The following is a 19,145-nucleotide window of genomic DNA, read 5'->3' as shown; positions in this document are numbered from 1 at the left end:
CGATTATTAGAAATCAGGGAGACTAAAAACTGATATCTGGGGCTGATATTCATTTGTAGTAAAAATTTAAACCTAGTGTCAAAATTCACCAATAATCATTAACAGTGTGTTTAGGTAATTATTACAGCCCCATACTCTGAAAGCACTGGACTGGACTAACTGGAGTTTACGAGGGACAGTGAAGGCAGCAGCACACGGTGTCATCCTTCCGCGGGAAATTCAGTCCTGCACCGCCTTCTTCTCCTTCTTGTTTGGATTACAAACATTAACATCGCTGTAAAACATCTCAGGACGCAAGTCCCCAAAACATTAATGTCAGTGGGAGTTGCTGGTACAGCTAACACAACAAAATGGTAAGCAGATGTTCACCTTTACCTGCAGTTGATGTTCTTCATGGACGCGTACGTCTACAAGCTAGCATTAATTTACCAAGCTAGCTCAGCTACTAGCTAACGCACCTTTAAAGTCACGTAACGCACGCAAGAGTTTTTTTGAGTAAACACCAAGTAATACGTTACCAAATTACACGACACAGGGTCAGTATTTGTAATAATTCAGGACCTTCTTACTACGTATCATTCATGTATTGCCCCTCGAGTGATTGGATGTAATTAGCATTCATTAAGTTGTGTACATGGAGGAACTGTTCTTCCTCGCTGGTTGGCGTGTTGCTCGTTGCTGCCTCTGGTGGCCGGAAGCAATATTACAACAACACGAATAAGAGATAAGCTGAGACTTTATCAATGCCTCAGGAAATTCACGTGTTACAACAGCTTGAGAGTCATAGTCAGAGGGAAGAGAACAACAGTGACTGAGTTGTAGATACAAATGTAAAACAGAACAAGCAAGACAAAAATAGAATAATCAGATAAATTGTATTTATATAGCCCAGAATCACAATCACATTGCTTCAGTGGGCTTTACAATCTGTACAGCGAGCGACATCCTCTGTCCTTACACCCTCGATTCGAGTTAGGAAATCTTGCCATATTGAGAGAAAAAAAACCTTTTAATAGGGGGTGGAAAAGATGGAAGAAACCTCAGGAAGAGCCACAGAGGAGGGATCCCTCTCCCAGGAAGGACAGACATGCAATGGATGTCGCATGTACAGAACAGAACAACAAAATCACAGTTAACATATTTTATTGAAGCATCGCCAAGTGTTGCCCAAGTCACACGACCTCCACTCTACTTTGACAGATATAGGAGATAGTGCATAATATAATATAATATAATATAATATAAAGACAGTGAAAAATAATAATAAGATATGACCAAAGGGGACAATTGCACATAATAATTGCACCCACAGTTGTAGTACACACATGGTGTGTAGCAGTGAACTTTAAAAAATGTGTTTTGAAAATAAATAGGAATTGGCTGGAGACAATCTGATTGCACAGGATGCAAGTATGAATTGCACAGTGTAAATATGCACAATGTATAAATATGAATATACAGGATATACAATGCAGAAGGACATCCACAGGCAGCAGTGAAAGCCTGTATTAAACATGCATATTTCCAAGTCCTGCAAATGGTAGATATGTACTGTAACATGTTCATGTATTAATCTTTATTGAATTCTGAATGCTAGAACATCTTTCCAATTAATCCCTCATGCTTACTGTATGAATGTTTCCATCTTATTCTATTGTTGTATTAGTATATGTTGTACCATATGAGCTCCTGTTGCAGAAATGATCAAGGCCTTATATAACATTAAACCATCTGTTACAGTCAAGGAAGAAAGGACTTAGTTTGGAGGAGAAGAGAACCCGCATGATGGAGATTTTCTTTGAAACGGTGAGTTCTCACTTTCAGGTGAGCGTGTAACAGTTTCAAGGGGCTCTGTGAAACTTGAGACTAAAACGAGGTACTTGAGAACGTGCATATAGTCACATCCTTTCGTCCACAGGCTTGTATAGGCAACCGAGAGAGAGATGAGGAAGGTGTCATGTTACAATCTGCTCACATATGGCCTACAAAAAAGTGATGAATACATGTAAATTGCTACAAATAGTTACATAGAGCCCCTTTGAAGAAGGAACCATATTCATAAAACCCTTTTATGCTGTATAGATTACATTGTGACTGCATGGATCAAAAAACTGATCACCAAATGTACCAGTCAGTATTTTGTGTTGTCATTTCTTTAACACGATCTGAAAAGAAGAGTATTGACTTAATGTTGCTAATATCGATTGAGGCTGCCCACTTTTCAGAAGGAGACAAAAGCTGAAGGGCAAACTACTATCAAAACTAAATGGACCAGCAAAGACTTGATGTTCGAGCGACACTGAGTGGGTTTTAGTGTTCTAATTTTAAAACCCTGCAACAGACGCAGAACAGGCTTTTCTTAGGAGAAATGCATCAATGTGGTTTTCTCGCACTGACACGCGTACTCATCGTCTGCACACAAATACTTACGGAAATATTTCATGACTAAATTGGCCCAGCATAGTCGGGTTTAATACATTTCCTGGAATCCCAAATAAAGTGCAGCCAAAAACATAGATACTGTTACAGACGTAGATGTTAATAGTTTGTTATTTAATGATGCTATGATAAAGAATGATTTTCCTTCAATATGTTCTTTCATCCTCTTTGAAGAAAGATGTTTTTCAGCTGAAAGACATTGAGAAGATCGCCCCGAAGACAAAGGGCATAGGTGAGTAATGATCAACAGTTTTAGTAAAAAGAAAGGTCGTGAACACTGAATTTCTTAACAGTGGTCCAGCTGGTCAAGTGTACACATTGGCTGTCTGATGTACAGTATATATTTGTGTGTTTCCCCTTGCTGGATCCTTACTAGAGAAATTAAACACATCTAAAGGTTAGAAGGGGCACCACGCTTTTGTTTGCATATTTTAGCCTGGAAACCACACTGACCTCATATGTGACATGAACATTAAATGCTTTCTTGAAGTTTATTTTAGACATGGCTATGTATAGTTGCTTTACACTTTAGTTAAAAGTCTGCAGTTTCACACTCTGATCTGTCAACCATAGTGTGAGACTAATCTCACTCAAAGCAAACTCTTGCAAAAAAAGTAGTTCTTAAAAAAATTCAGACCAATTTAAAAACTTTTCATGATTTTTGTTGAGACCAGCAGAGAATTCTGGGTTTTTTTTGTACTTCAACAGGCAAATATTCAAAGATATAAAAAGTATGGTTCGGTTTAGAAAATTTGAAAGCATCATTATGAATTGGTGTTCCTTGCAATTTGGCACCCCTACAGTTTTGGATTGCAGATATACCACTGACTTTGCTATAACAGCCAATATCAAGCAAGTGCGAGAACACAAGACATGGCAAGCCAGCTAATATTACTCACCCATGCAACAGCAAGAAGGCCAGCTTGACGTCTGTCTTACAGCATTTTAATAATGACTAAAAGCCAGTCCGGTCCAGTCAGAGCCAGCTAGCTGCACTAACTGGCAAACAGCGGCTACAGTTAGCAGTTAGAGGTTATTTTAGCAACCAGTAATGCCATCTGTCCATTAGGAAACTCCATAAATCACAGGGAGTTGAGTCAGAGTAGCAGGAGGACGTCAGTGAGAAATCTAGAAGACATTTCCTACATAAAATATGATCCAGTTTCACTGACATAGTGGTGTGGTGTGTGAGATAGTGTCATAAATCCTGAGCACTTCCCGCAGGAGATCGTACCTGTTCACCCAGGTTACATTGTGCAAGAGCAGACGTTGGGGTCTCAGAGTGGGACTGACAGTAGCACCATTCTACCTGTTACACGTTGGTGTACTAGAGTTTGACCAGTAGTGGATTTAAAAAGCCGATGTCATAATGGTAGTTTCGAGATAGATAGATAGATAGATAGATAGATAGATAGATAGAACTGTAGTGTGCCTGAAGGTTAATAAATGGGATAATCATGCATGAACACGAACTAAGTACTATACCAACTTAGGCATTTTAGTAAAATGCCATCGGTTTATTTTTAAGACCAGTCAGTGTCAACAGGCTTGCAAAATCACCATGGCAACCAGAGCTATCTGTTGCCATCTTAACTGTATTGAGTCTGTATAAGCAGAACCAGACCTCTCAATGGCAGTAATCCCATAGTGCAGAGAACTGTTGAAAGCTTTTGGTTTTTAAATAAAACATGCTCCCTCAATGTCAACATGGAGTCTGTCATTGTGAGTATCAACAGGGAATTCATAAAAAAAATACAATCTGAGGCTTTTAAGTGCTGCAGAGGAACAAACTCCCAAACTGTGTAGTGAATGTTTGGGTGAACTGAGGAGGGAATGTTTTAAAGTGGATATTAATCTGGAGAAAGTGGATTGTGTTGCTGTGATTAAAAGCACATGTTTTTGACCCTGTTACTTGGGCATGGTGTAGTCACTGAGTGATGGGGGAAGGGGGCAATACGAGTGGGAGAAAGGGGAGAAAATGTGAGAAAAGGGGCCAAGAGGGTGATGTCAGCTAGATTTGGAAAAAAAGAGTGGTCATGACATGCTGGTTACTGTTAAAACGGCAGAATCGTTACTGAAATCGTACTGAAAAGAAAAAGACCGCTCTGAGGTCATGCACATACAGAGTTTGGCTGATCCATTTTCATTTTCGATCCTCGTTTTTATTTTTGCTGCCGTTCAACATCCTCTCAGGACTCTGCGCAGCTCGGCTCTTAACACGGCAGATAAGCTCTTTCAGTTTCACAGTGGACCGGCTGAGCAAACGTGTGGGAGTATCACATTTCACCGCTGACACTCTTCAAGATGGAACTCCAGCTCTATTATATCCTCTCATGCAATGTTCTCTCAGATGAGCCTAAAACAGCCAGATAGGCTGCAGATGTGTGGGTTTAGTTTTGTGAACATTTGTGGTGAGCCTTGCCAGCAGGAGAAATTAGACCTCTGATTTTGACATGTATTTTTAAACCCTCAGTGGAATGCAATATTATACCTAACATCAGATACATCTTAAATTCCCTAAAGTCTTCTTAGCTTGTAACAATCACACCTCTATCATAAATCAGTCGTCCACAAATTAAATCAGCGATCCACATATAGCATCAACTCTGCTGGGAAGACAGTGTAATGATTGTTGACCTTTTTAATGTGGAAGATGTTATTTCTTCTTCCCTCTGCTGCTTTAAGCTCCCATGACTGTAAAGGATGTGCTGCAGAGCCTGGTGGACGACAACATGGTGGACTGTGAAAGAGTGGGAACGTCCAACTACTACTGGGCCTTTCCCAGCAAGGCCCTGCACGCTCGCAAGCACAAACTGGAGGAGCTGCAAAAACAGGTGAGGGGACTGAAAAAGGTGACCTCATATCTCAGAAGATGCAGATGCTACTACAACCCGGATTCTTAAACTGTTATTGGTGAACACAGCTGGTTTGCAAATTATTGCATTTTGTTTTTATTTACACTTTACACAGCATCCAAACCTTTTTGTAATTGGGGTTGTAAATAAAACACAATGCAATAATTTGCAAACCAGCTGTGTTCACCGATAACAGTTTTAGGAAGTGTTCCCGAGGCCATGTTTTCATATCCTTTAAACAATCATGTGTTTCACAAAGTGGTGAACCTCTCCCCATGTGGCGCATTCACACAGGACAAGCAAAGTCTGTATTTTACATGAATTTACTGACATTCTCCACCGAATATGACGTCAGTGTGTAACATTAACATTTCAGAGTGTCTGTTCTTCGTCAGCCACATTAATGATATTGTGTCGAGTTGTTTTTGCCACTTTCTGGATGTGTTACATGTAGAGCCAGACTGATACTGAATATTTTGGGCAAATACCAATATTGGGGAGTAAAAAAAATCCGATATTGATAAATCAGCCAATATTCACATATACACAGAATATAAACATAAACACACATGTTTTGCAATGATCCTTCAAATGTGGTTATCAAACACTCTGAAAAAGATACGTAGGATATTTTACAGTTTAACACCAGGCGTTATTGTTCAAAATGACATTAGAGTACTGAAACGGTAAATTTCAATGATTATAAATTACCCAGAGCATCTTTTTTCTGTGTTATGTAAAAATTTGTTTTCATATCGGCACATATTGAACAACATATACCCCAATACTGACATATATTTATGATAGGCGAATATTGACCAACCGATATATTGGTCAGTCTCTAGTTACAAGCATAAATACACAGTTACAGCTCATTTAGATCAAGCAACAGACTTTTTGTAGCTGTACTTGAATGTGACAACCTTTTGTTGCTCTTGACCTTCTCTGTAACTCATTTTAATCGGCAGTATAGCCAATCTCTCAGCACAGCTGTTGACGCTTGTTCAACATATTATTAGACACGATCAAATTCCATACTTGTTCAGTTGTCTGCCAGCAGAGATCAGATGTAAAAATAAAAAAAGGAAACCCCAAATTACAGAGAAGCCAATTCGCACGTGACCGATATAATTACATGGCCTCTGTTTGGTGAAATATGGGAGATAATTTGCGAATTACAATTTGCACTTTACAAATTACGAACATGGCAGATCACACAGGATTAAGATCACAGACAATCTACACCATTATTACAAACTGTTTGAGGTCTCCAGGTAATAATAGTCCTGTGCGAATAGGGCTTTACTCTGTACAGCATAGAGGCTGTGATGTACAGCCTCTCCTCCACAGTTTTCCACTAAACACTGATATGTTATGAAAAGAGAAGATGGATTTTAACCAAAGGTTGATGTGATTTCTGTTAGAAGCCACTACTCACTGCAGTTTACAGTAAATGAGGTCAGCATATGTTGAGCACAGCCCAGGAAACACTTCTGGTAAGAGAAAATTAGAGAAACGGGAAGAAAAACACAAATGAGTTGCTGATTACGGGCAAGTTCCTCTAAGTGGTTAAATAAATTATTGTGAGGTTTGTTTTCATCTTATTCTCACATTTTTAATATTTAAAATAAACAGATAAATTCACAAATAAACAAAAAACACAAAACAAAATAATGTGCCCTATTAATAACTTAGAGCTGAGAATCTCTCATGTTACACTCGGCGGCTTCTGGGAGATATTTGTCGTCACAGAAAGTAACACTGCTGCTCGTCTTTGAATTTTTCAATGTCTGTTGTGTCCCACTTCCCTCTCCTCTTGCAAAGCAGGCAGATGGTGTGAGGGAGGTGGTGACTCCTCAGAGATTGTTGGCCACCACATTTCTAGGACAGAAGTTTAATGCTGTAGAGCCACTAGATAATGATGTGATGATTATAACCACAATTGTTAAAATATACAGGCTTGGATGACATGCCACAATAGTTGACCAGTAGATTTACTCTGGACTCATAATGTTGAATGTGAAGGTTAAAATTTAATCACCTATTTAACACTACAATGTAAATTCGTGTGCTTGATGTTGTGACTTAAACAAACAGAAATAAGAGTCTCTTGGTCATTTGCAGTGATTTACAGCACTGTAATTAGCCATTAATGATAATAAACAATTAGTCTCTGTCATGTTTTAGATTTAAGAATGTATAGAAAAACAGTTCAAAGCTACAAAGGCCAACATAGCTCCTGCTCTGTGTTTATTTGTTAACTTTCAGATGGTTATTGACTATTGAACACTTCAAACAACTACATCATGAACAGTAGTGTTGATTTTTGCAGAATACATGAGAATATCTTTACTTTGGCAGCAGTTTAGTGGAAGACCTGATATTGCCATGTTGATGTTGTTCCTGGAACATTATAATTAATGTTTCTCCAGGGCCATCATTAAAGCTGACCAATTGCGTTTTTGTAATATCTTTGCTTAGCGACTCGGAGGAAAAAGACTGGAAAAATATGCACATGGGAGAAGTTATCCTTTAAAACACAAGTTTAACGTTGTGGAACGGTCTATTTTCACCCAAACCGTGTTTCCTAAACCTAACCAAGTATTTTTGTTGCCCCGGCAGAAACAGAAAACATTAATTATGAAGTTCGACGAACAACACCAACACAGTAATATCAGATACACCTTGGTATTTTATATATCTAATGTAAAACTCTTTACTTCTAAGAATTCTCAAGCAAAGCAGCGGAAAGAGTCTCTACAGAAAGCGGTGGAAAAAGCCAAAGAGGGACGTCAGGATACAGTAAGAATATTTTCATATCCTTCCTCACCTTCTACGTAAAACTATATATATTTCTAACAAAAAGTGATTAAAATAAAATGAAAATAGCATGTTAACTGAGACGTATAAAATGAACTGTGTGTATGCAGAAGGAGAGAAGCTCTCTGCTGAAGGAGTTGAAGGCCTTGAGAGAGGAGCGAACTCAGCTGCAGGCCGATTTGGAGAAATACAGGGAATGTGACCCAGAAGTCGTCGAGGAGATGAGTGAGTACAGAGGCAACATGACCGGTGTTTCAGAAAGTCAGTTTGAAGCTTTAGCAACAATCAAGTCAGCTTCGATCTCTGACCAGAGATCTGGCCGCCTGTAAAATATAATACATTCTATTATAATGGAAATGCAATCTTCCCTCTGTGAATCTCTAAATGACTAAATGTCTCAACTTAAAAATGTCGATATTTGACGACCTGAGAATGAGACTCAAAAATCAACTAACTTTTTCAGAATCGCTTTAAAACTTTCCCCACATAGTGTTGCTTTAATTGTCCACCTTAATGCACACACACTGGCTTTCCTCAGCTTTCTGTGTCTCTCTCCCAGCATGTGTCTGCGCTGTTGACCTTCTCCACCAGTAGTATGTTTTATAAAGTGGGCCAAAAAACACACACTCGTTTTCACAACACCAGCTGAGCCGCGTTTGTGGGAAGCTTGTGTTTGATGACACATCCTATCGAAACGATTGAAACCAACAACCAGGTGCACTTAAAAGCTTGTACGAAACATGGGCATAAAGTAAGCCTGCATTAAGTAGAAGAGGTTGCATCACAGTCTGTGCGTTTACAGGAAGGATGTACTACCAGTGCTACTGTCAGCAGATGTGAGGGGTAGAGCGAGGGCAAATTGTCCACTAGTTAATCGATCACAGAGGGTGTAGGAAATAAAAGTTTAAAAAATGCTAAAATAGATCACCAAATATACTCGGACAGTCCGCCCAAGTAAAGTCTGTGTGTGGGGAAACACTTCTGTAATATGTATTTTGTGCCTGGTGTTGACAGTTGCAGCAAGCTTCTAGTTGTCTGCTGTGGCTGAAAGCGTTGAGGGATTTTTGTTTGAAAAAAATAATTAGACTCACCAGAGAATGAGATGGACTGGAGCACTGGAGTCCAACATCAGGTGGCTCATTAAGACAGATGGAGCTTTTTGGCATCCGGTGAGGATCTGTTTTTAAGAAGAGAGAAAGAAGAGAGTTGGGCAACGTCCAAGAAAAAAATCATTAGACGTGGTGGAGTTGTGCATTAGGAGCCGAGTTATTTCAGTGCAGCTTCCCATAAACTGTCAAGTATTGGGGTGATAGAAAATAAAACATTTTTCAGCCTTTTGTAGCTGTTCAGCCCTCAACACAGAGAGAGATGCATTAATGGAAGTGATACCAGGAAATCCTCCAAATAATGCAGGCAATAAACTTGGCCACCAGTCAAAATCACCTACTCAGAGTGCTAAAAAAAACACCAACAGGATGTGGAAAAAAACATACTGACACCCTCAAATAACATCCACACATTTCACTGAGCGCTATCTTGGATGTTTAGTCGGCTCAAAATATAATGAATGTGTCCAAATGCATTTAAGAGATGCAGGCATCTAATTACTTGATCTAAATTCAATGCTGACCAAGGACACCTGACTGCATTCATATGTGGGGCAGCTGTATGAATGCAAATGTTTGCCTTACTGCATTGAAAGACTGAAATACATTGAAAATAATTTCATACTCAATAGCACGTTCGAGGCCAGAGCGAAAATTGACGGCATACACATTGATGCCATTTATTAAACAATGCTATAATATGACAACGAGAGACAACTTGTGTGTTGGCTTGTCGCAGAGAACAGCAGAGTGACTGTAATAAACCTTAAATATCACACTTTGTTTTTGAAACAAGAGGCTCTAAACTTTATAAAGAGTGTGTGTATGTGCAATTTGCTGTTGTGAGTCAAGAGAGAGCGAGAAACCACATCTGGTACCAGTGTGTCGATACTGTGGAAAAGGAGTTTTGAAACTGTTTTAAATGTTCAGAATGAATATGCATTGATATATACCGATATTTTTAACAACAATGCTTTATCGTGTGTATGTGTATAGATCAACAATCCACCCAAACACAGTGGAATATGTTTGTGTGTGTCATACAGATTTCATGTGCGGGCGCTTATCACAGGAGTTCTCACTGCTAATCTCGCTGCTAATTGTACTACTGAGAACAAACATGTTTTCTGTCTGTTTCGCAGCAGGGTCACAGTTTCTCACGGGTAAAATCAAGTGTGAGTGGTCACTCGACATGCGTTTGAGATGTTAGTTTTAAACTTTCAGCTTGAACCACAAACTGGTTTTATTTTGATACAAGACAGTAAGTGTGAAGAGTGTGAACCGGAAACACATGTATCTTTGCTCAGATCCTCAGACTTGCATGTCAGTTATAATTGTGGTCTAAATGAGCCTTGTAACCTCTGATCTCTCAGCCTGAAGGCTTTGTAGTTAAAAGTTTTAAAAGCGCAAAGGCCACTGGCCATGACTTATTTACCAGCTGTTGCACACCTCCACACAATACACACAGCTATTAGTGGTATTACAAAAATCCTCACCTGACTCGTGTTCTTGTTGCAGCTGACCTGTGGTAAAGGGTGTGTGTTACTTTATGTACACATAAAAATATCTGGTCTGTTTACCTGCACCTCCCAATGGTTTACCAAGCATGCGTGTAGTCAGCACACAGTTCTTCTGGTTTTTTCCACTCCAGCGTGACATTATTGTCCCGTCTACTGACAATCACATGCAGGGCTGCTCCTTAGGGGGCGACAGGGGAAAGCTTTCTGGGGCCCAGACAATAAGATTACTTAATAAAACAATAAAAATAAACACAACAAGATTTGAACAATAGGCAGGGAGGTTAATGTTAGAGCTAACAGGTAGCAAGGGTGAGTGAAGTTGCCACCTCCACCCATGAGAAGGAGGATGATGTTGACAACAGAAAAGATGTTCTGTACGTGTTGTGATCACATGAACATGCAGGGCAATAACTCCTGACTAATCGACCTGTCATCAAATGGGTAACGCCTGCACACTTATTCCCTGCCACAGAGGTTTAATAATGACTCAACGTAAATCTTCATCATGTCGCACTGACAGTCTGATTTCCAGATAGCTTTGTGACTGCGTGATGTGCGTATACCCAGCCTACTCTCCAAACAGTGTGATGTTTTCAAAATTAGGTGAAATAGAGTAAATTTTGGAGCTCAGGTAGGTTTCCAGTTAGGATAAATGTTAGAGTTATCTCACATTTAAGATAATTACATTCACTCAAGTCCAAAAATGTCCATAAAAGCGCTGTCATCTTGGTTACAGTCTATTATTTAAGGCTAGATTTCTCATAGAATTTAGCCTTAAAGGTTCTTAATTAGGATTTAGGTGTAAATGGAAAGTGAACTTTGATCTCAGCAGAGTTTTAGTAGCCCAGAGAAGAAGAAAACAGTGTGATATGATTATTTTTACTAGAGCTGCTGCCACAGAGTGTACAGGCTAGATAATCTCTAGACTGTTTGGTAGATAAGTAGAACAACAAAACTTAGTATTTGGTGCCAGAACAAGCTAAAATCCAACATGTCCCTTTTAAAAATTTTATTTGGATCCCAGAGAAATAACTTTATGATCACATTTGTGGACCCTCTGCAGAAACTCTGCCTCTGGTGCTCATGAAAAACTTACTGCCAAGCTTAATCTCTGCAGCAGCTGTCGGAGCCCCAGTCCAAACCCCGGGAAAGTTTGTGTTTTACTCCAAACTGTCGAAAAAAGGTTTTTTTCTTCTTGAAATATTTACAAATCTAATAAATCATTTAATAAGATTGCATTGAAGTTTTATATGTTTATATGCCAAACTGGTCATATTATCCTGTTGGAAAATGAAACTGAGATATTAGATGTTTATATTTATTCTCATCAGGGGGTATATGTGTAAGCTAAGGCCTTCCTATCTACAGTATTAACTGACCGAACTCTTGTGTGCTGAGCTTCTCTCTGACTTGTGGCAGTAGTTTTTATTGATCTGGTAAAAGCAGGTGCCCCATGTCGCATTTTTCTGCTTCTGGCAAATCACATAGTAGTCTCACAATAATCTAGTCTCATAATTCTGCAATAAGACAGCACAGTGCAGGAATTATAGATGTATTCACTCCATTGTGGTATCAGTTTCACAGAATATGACATGAACTGAGATGAAACGATGTATAGGATAGTGCGTAGAGTCTTAGCTTAGTGCCTCTTCATCTCAAACATGCACTGCAATTTGTCCACTTGTGCCATCATTCCAATGCTAAACTGGCAAAAAGCTGAACAGCCAGAAAGCAGAACAGTTTCTGTGTAAATTATGTTTTCAGAAGTTAGTAAAAAATACGTATATTTAGCACCAGTTTATCAAGAACTGTATTGTAAGACAAAGCGACCTGATATATTTTGCTGTATAGATATTTTGTCCCACCCCTACTTCTGACTCCCTCCACTGTAATTTGAGGCTATTGCAAACTGTGTTTTGTTTCGACTTGTATGCGTGTGACAGACAGTGAAAACTATATAATGTGATACATGATGCACCCAGATTCAATAGATAAACTTGAGTCAGCGAGACGGAGAAAGAAGAAGCTTCCTCTCACTTTCTTTTGCTGTGTTTTCACATTAATCACCGTCTCTACTTGCCTGCAGGTCTTATTTCTTTTTTACGACACACACACACACACACACACACAGAGCTCTGTTACAGATAACCATCTCCCCTCGGTGAAACTTGAATTGTGCTCTGAGAGCTGCATGCAGATATGTGCAGAGTTTATGATGTTTTGTCTACCGTTGAGAGGTTTGGACTGAACTTGCAGAATGGGCTCAGACCTGTTCATGCAGAAGGAGTTCAGAGTGAATTTTAAAAGCAAATATCTTGTGTGGAGGAATGTAACAAAGTACATTTACTCAGATACCACACTTCTACTGTAAAATGCTACTTACATACTTAGGCATCAGGACTAATACTCCAATAATGTAATACCAGTATATGTAAATGACTTTTAAATAAACAATTACTCTTAAATGACCTAACTATGGGCAATATGGCACCGATGCACTACTGGTTTAAATTAACCAAGTACAAATGGGTTGTTTTGAACCTTCCCAAATGTATTGGTTGTTCAGAAAATGATGTGCTTAAGACATTTACAACTGCAAAGGATACACATATTACTAACAATAAGTAGCAAATGGGGGAAAGTAAATTATAACACTTGTGGCAACAGGTTGGATTAAAACCACCAAACATTTTGGTGAATCCAACTGAACCCAAAATGGAAACACATTTGTGGACTGGAGTCAGTATGCAAGTGTTACTCTTCTCCTTCGATCAGACCAGCCATGCTCACTGCAGCTACCACTCAAGTTTTAGTGGTGGTGCCAACTTTGATTTAAGTTTGAATTGTGAGGTCAAACTGTTTGACAGTGGTTAACACACATATACGTAGATACCAAGAAGCTGCTGTGTATCAGTTGGAGGGCAAAAAAATCACAACCAGAGCCAAATGCATGGCAGATAGGACACTATATGAGGGAGCACAAATCAGAGTTAAGAAGTTGCATGTGAATTTACCTATTTACAAACATATTGAAAGGAAACCGTTAAAAGATCACAGATTTATTTATGTATTTTGGAATTATTTTAAATTCTTAAATTACTTGTTTGACAAAGGAACGGTTTTTTCTGGCTGTTTCCTTTCTTTCCTGTCTGTTTTCAGCTGCTGGGTTCGTTTGAAACGTTTGTCCGCTCATGTACCCCATAGTTGTGTTTCCTTTGGCATCCAAATGTTCATCCATATTGTGAAATCATAACTTCTCCAGCTCCATGAGTCAGAAGTTATTCAACGCAGTCCCTCCCACCTGCAGCTGCTGTTTATTTTTGTGGATGTCTTTTGTTTCACTGTGTTATTATCATCAGATGCTGATTGCCTTAAAGCTCATCCAATGTATGCCTGAACATTGCTGCTGATCAAGTCCTTGGACTGGATAGCTCAAGAAGGGAGAAATCTGCCAGACTGCAAATTGAGCCTGGACGAAAATAGTTTATATTGGCTGGATTTTAGGATGGAGCAGCCTCAACAACAGCCAAATAAGGGTCCCTTGATGGTTAATGTGGATTTATAAAAGGTTTTTTTTTTTTATCTACTGGTAAAAGGTAAAGCTATTTTTCCAGGTGCTTAGAAACTTAATGATGTTACCTGCTGCTGTATTAGGATTTCAGGCTTATGGGTCACCAAAAATGTCTCTTAAAACCAAAGAGCTCAGCAGTTGAAGCACATTGTTGAGCTCTAGTTCAGGTTTCTAGAGCTACAGCTGCTGGGGGAGGTGTGGGCTCAACTGTCCACTTTAATGTAATAGTAAATCATCACTTGTTCGTACAGTATGGCTGAAGCTATCCAACCATCACATCGCTGACCAGACTTTTCCTCCATAACGGATATTGTTTGCTGCAGACTTTCATTTCTGTCCAGCTGAGGTTTCACATTTGTTTGGCCTGTTTTACTTACACACAGTATTTGAGTCTCTCTGATGTTCTGTTTAGTTTTAATCACTGAGCTGATGCCTTGTTTCGAGCAGAAATGCAAACCTGGCTTTAGGTTATAATGTTTGCCTGATAAAATAAAAGAACCATTAACATTTTATTGAGCGCATGAAGTCTTTTCGTTTCCACTAGTGTACATAACATTAATAGTTAATTATATTAATAATCTCAATGTATTATGCGCATATTGATCGTGACTTTTGTTTTTGCAGGGAAGTCAAATGTTGTCGCAAAAGACGCAGTTTCCAGGTGGACAGGTGAGTCAGTTTTTTTTAATCTATGCACATGTAGTAAGTCTGGGATCTAGCTGCAACACTTAGTTGACTAATCAGTTAGTTGGTGTATAGATAAAGAATCAAGCAAAAAGCAAACATTTAATTGTAAATACTAGATTGAATATTTTTAAATGACAGCGCTGGCCGGAGGCATTGTGTTTTCGGGTTGTCTGTCCATCCGTCTCATTCTTGAGAAAGCAATATCTCAAGAACGCCTCGAGGGAATTTTTTCAAATTTGGTACAAATGTTCCCTTTGACTCAAGAATGAGCTAATTAGTATTTGGTGGCCAAATGTCAGAGGTCACCTCACAAAACACATTTTTGGCCATTGCTCAACAATTTGATAATTACGATGAAATGTTACACAAATGCCTAATAAGATAAAATGATAAAGTTATGACATTTGATGTCCAAAAGGTCAGAGGTTGAATGCAGTGAGACATCATTACATTCTGCTAAAAATGTTCTGGCCGTTATTCAACGCCATAGCTCAGGAAGAGCAGCTTGACTGGTGCGCAGCGACATACAACGGTGAAAAAATCACTAGTAGGGCTGCAGCTAACAGTTATTTACATTAATTAATCTGCAGATTATTTGCTCCAATCAGTAATTAATAATAAATCGTGAATAATCATGCCTGTTATAATTTCAGTCATCACATACTTGTTTTATTTAACCAAAAGTCCAAAACCCTAATATATTCAGTTCACTATTATATATGACAATGAAACTCAAATACTCACATTTGAAAAAACTTAACTAAAACGATTAATCATCAAAATGGTTAGCGATACATTTTCTGTTGATCGGCTAACTGATTAGTAATCTTGCAGCCCATCATTAGTTGCAGCCTCAGTCTGGGTTCAAAAATACAGTTATTACAATTAAAAAGCTGCTTCTGTACAAAAATAACTCAAGAATCACTCTCGGCTTTTTCCATTGAATACTCTCAAATTCACAAAGTGCGAGCTGTAAGGGCACTTTGTGTATCGAGCGTGTCACCTCCCAGGAGTCGACACTTTGACTCTCTGTGTGCATTCGTCGACCCCAGCGGTAACCTTGGATACAGCTGACCTTTGGGGATCATGTTAAGAAGCCTGGCCTGTGGTGTTTTGACTCTTCAGGTCAACAAAGTCACGTTGTCAGTTTTAGTTGGCACATTTTTGCTTTACTTCCTTACAATTATATTCATTTTAAGAAACTGTGAGTCATTCCTGCCTCTTCCATGACTTGTACTTCCCTCATCTGGGGTGAACACTACTAAATGAATGCATGTGAGCTAGCAGTGAGCATAAAAGTGTTTCCTCTGAGTACTGTGGACCAATGCAATGCATTTTTTACTCCAAGCTGTAGTGTTCTCAGCTGTCTTGTTGCAACTAACAGCACTGTTTTGTCAGTTCTGTCAACTGTCAAACACAAAAATCAACACGATACCAATTTTTCTAGACTTTTTGGAAGACTTGGCTGCGTCTTTGTGTGCCTCTTTTAAAAATAAAACAAAAAAAAACATCAAACAGGTACTGCTTCTGCTGGCACTGTTTGAGTGTCTAGACGCCGTTGTGTGGCTTTCACCTGTAGCATTGTCACATTGAGACACACCCGCACATAAAGACTCAATACACGCCCTGAGATAGTTAACCACATGCACTTCAGCTGCATATTATAACATCTGAAGTGAAAGGCATTACTTTATTGACTTAAGCTCTTGATAAAACAGGCGTTAACTTACAGCTTATGTCATAAATCACTTCTAAAAAGGCACTTTTAGACCTTTTAATTCATAGAAGCTCATCTTAAATGATAAAATAAACTACAATACAGAGAACATAAAGTAATTGTCATGTCTGATTACAGCCACGTTAAATATTACCTAGGCTCCTCGTGGGTTTACAAGCTGGTATGTGAATGAGGTACAGTTTTATAAATTGTGCATTTAGTTATATATGTGTTTTCAAATCTAACGTTTGTATGACTTCAAACAACTACAAGGTAAATACACCATCAGACTGTACATCATCAAATAAAAGAAATATTTTTAAAATCAAAATAAGACATGAGTTTTACATCTACATGTATTCCTAACAAAATCAATTTAAGTCCAGGAAGCACTCCTACCCTTACATTTTTGAAAAGACTGGGTGATTATATGTGTTCATCAACACAGATTTTAATTGAGTCAAAGAATTCTGCAAATTAACAGCAAACGCAAAAAGGTTTCATGTTTTAAAATATATTTGCCTGAAGCAAATATATAACTATTTTTATTAAGTCATAAAGTTACAATTTCAAGAAGTTTTGAGCCAAAAAATCCCAAATCAAAGCATATCTCAAACCTTGAAAACACCTTGAAGACCCTTTGAAAGAACGAATAAATAAAATACGAACATTTTAGGAAAATTTACAGAAAATTGCTGAGTTGATCATCCCACGATCAACTCTACCTGACACATATAAGATATCAAATCGGCACTTTGCAAGATTTGGCATTGAGTGCCAGCACCCTCGTTTTAACCATCCTAATTGCCAGAATTATTTTCAAGTATGTGAGATGGTCACTGATGGGAAATGTTCTGTGTTCAGGAAGTATTGATCAAATCTTCGGCCAAAATATCTCCACTTTTGCCAAAACAGCATCAGTGAATGCTTCAGAGCAGCGAGACAGATGGTTTGTTCTTGGACTCGATCATCATCCTCAAATCCAAGATTATTCTCATAATCCCAGACTGACTGTGCTATCAATGATACTATATAACACCGGAGGGGGCAAGTGCATCAGTATACTTCGGTTCATTAAACAAAGATCTTGTGTTTTCAGACAATATTTTCTCCATCAAGTCGTGGACAAAGAAGAAGTTTGCCTTTGATGACAGCCGCATTAATAAAGCCTTTGGGATCCCAGAGGACTTTGACTACATGGACTGACTGCCAGCTTCTCTACCAGAGTTAATTGTCATAATAAGGGAAAAAATGAGTGTTAAAGCCTCAGTTTTGAGGCAGTAATACTGTGTCTCAGCAGTTCTACTTTATGTTCTGTGTGTTTGGGTGATAAGTGCACCAGAATTAATTTTCTGGCCTGAAGTGGGCTTCAAATAAAGACGTATATCCGTATTTTTGCTGCGGCAGATGGACTTTATCAGCAGATATGTTGCTTTGGTGCAACCAGAGAAGAGAAGCACCGACCATTAAAAGCCTAGCAGTCTGACTTTTGGGACACCTGTTTGCATGAAAACTGAGAGCCCCAAGTTGATGATGGAAAGGAGTCGATACTTAACACATCTGTGCAGCCAATGATCTAATTTATATGGTTTGAACAGATGGTTTGGAATCGAATGCTTGTGCACTTTTTTTCTCCTACGTTTTTTCCTTTTTTAATTTTGCTTGAGAGGAAACAGGAAAAGTCCTTGTGAGCAACATCCAGTCCTTTCCACTCCTAGGAGAATTAAATTACAGAGGATATGTTTAGGATACGTCACGTCTACAAGTGCTGTAAATATTTAACGTTCATTTACTTTTTGCAGAACCTCTTTTCTCGTGTTACAAATAAAATGTCCCACTGAGTTTTACAAGTCGTTTTCTGCAGTTGCATTCCTTCCCAAACTTGGCATGCAGTTAGCAAATGTACTCGCACAGGGTCTCTTTTTTTGGGGTTTTTATTTCTTTAGAAATTGCTGCAGAAATATTGCAAAATCTGTCACAAGAGCGCAACACTTTTTTTCAGAGATGCACACTCACTTTCTGTATGAACAAAAAAAGGAACGCGGCTGTCATGACATGTCGAGAATGACTGCTGCCCCGCTTATTTTCCTCCCTTTTTTGCTGTCAGACCAGATGCAAAACAGGTAGTTGTGCGTTCTGTTTTTACTCAGTGACCTACGTGCCAAAGTGTCTGGGTTTGTTCATTTAAATGTAATAGTGCTCCATGCTTGTCTTACTAATCAGTTTAGTCTACTTTTCAGTAGATGAATGGCATGCAGAGTTGGTTTTCTGTTGATTCATAACTTGCTTTTCATTTACAATGTTTGCAATCTGTAACCAATAAAGAGGAACATGTAAATATTAAGAGGCGGATTTAATGTGAAAGATGTGTCCTTGCAAACACAGTGTGGCCTTACTGATTAAAAAGTGCTGGCAGTTTCCTATTTATAA

The 19,145-nt window shown here is 38.7% G+C and overlaps 1 protein-coding gene across 1 annotated transcript; it reads left to right on the top strand.

The window, feature by feature from the left end:
* The first annotated feature begins 205 nt into the window (after positions 1-205).
* Positions 206-19,059, top strand: mnd1 (meiotic nuclear divisions 1 homolog (S. cerevisiae)). Its single transcript, XM_073470593.1, has 8 exons — positions 206-353; positions 1,741-1,806; positions 2,614-2,671; positions 5,125-5,273; positions 8,022-8,096; positions 8,225-8,339; positions 14,936-14,980; positions 17,815-19,059. Exons 1-8 carry the CDS (start codon positions 351-353, stop codon positions 17,919-17,921), a joined length of 618 nt encoding a protein of 205 aa, XP_073326694.1. The 5' UTR covers positions 206-350; the 3' UTR covers positions 17,922-19,059.
* The last annotated feature ends 86 nt before the right edge of the window (positions 19,060-19,145 follow it).

The sequence above is a fragment of the Pagrus major genome, chromosome 1, assembly GCF_040436345.1.
Source record: "Pagrus major chromosome 1, Pma_NU_1.0".
Taxonomy (NCBI): domain Eukaryota; kingdom Metazoa; phylum Chordata; class Actinopteri; order Spariformes; family Sparidae; genus Pagrus; species Pagrus major.
The sequence above is the reverse complement of the archived record's forward strand: the minus strand, read 5'-3'. Positions and strand labels throughout refer to the sequence as shown.

Excerpts from the sequence above, each read along its gene's own strand:
- mnd1 (XM_073470593.1), top strand. Across the intron at positions 1,807-2,613 it reads TGGAGATTTTCTTTGAAACG|AAAGATGTTTTTCAGCTGAA; the intron begins GTGAGTTCTCAC and ends TCCTCTTTGAAG. Across the intron at positions 14,981-17,814 it reads CGCAGTTTCCAGGTGGACAG|ACAATATTTTCTCCATCAAG; the intron begins GTGAGTCAGTTT and ends TTGTGTTTTCAG.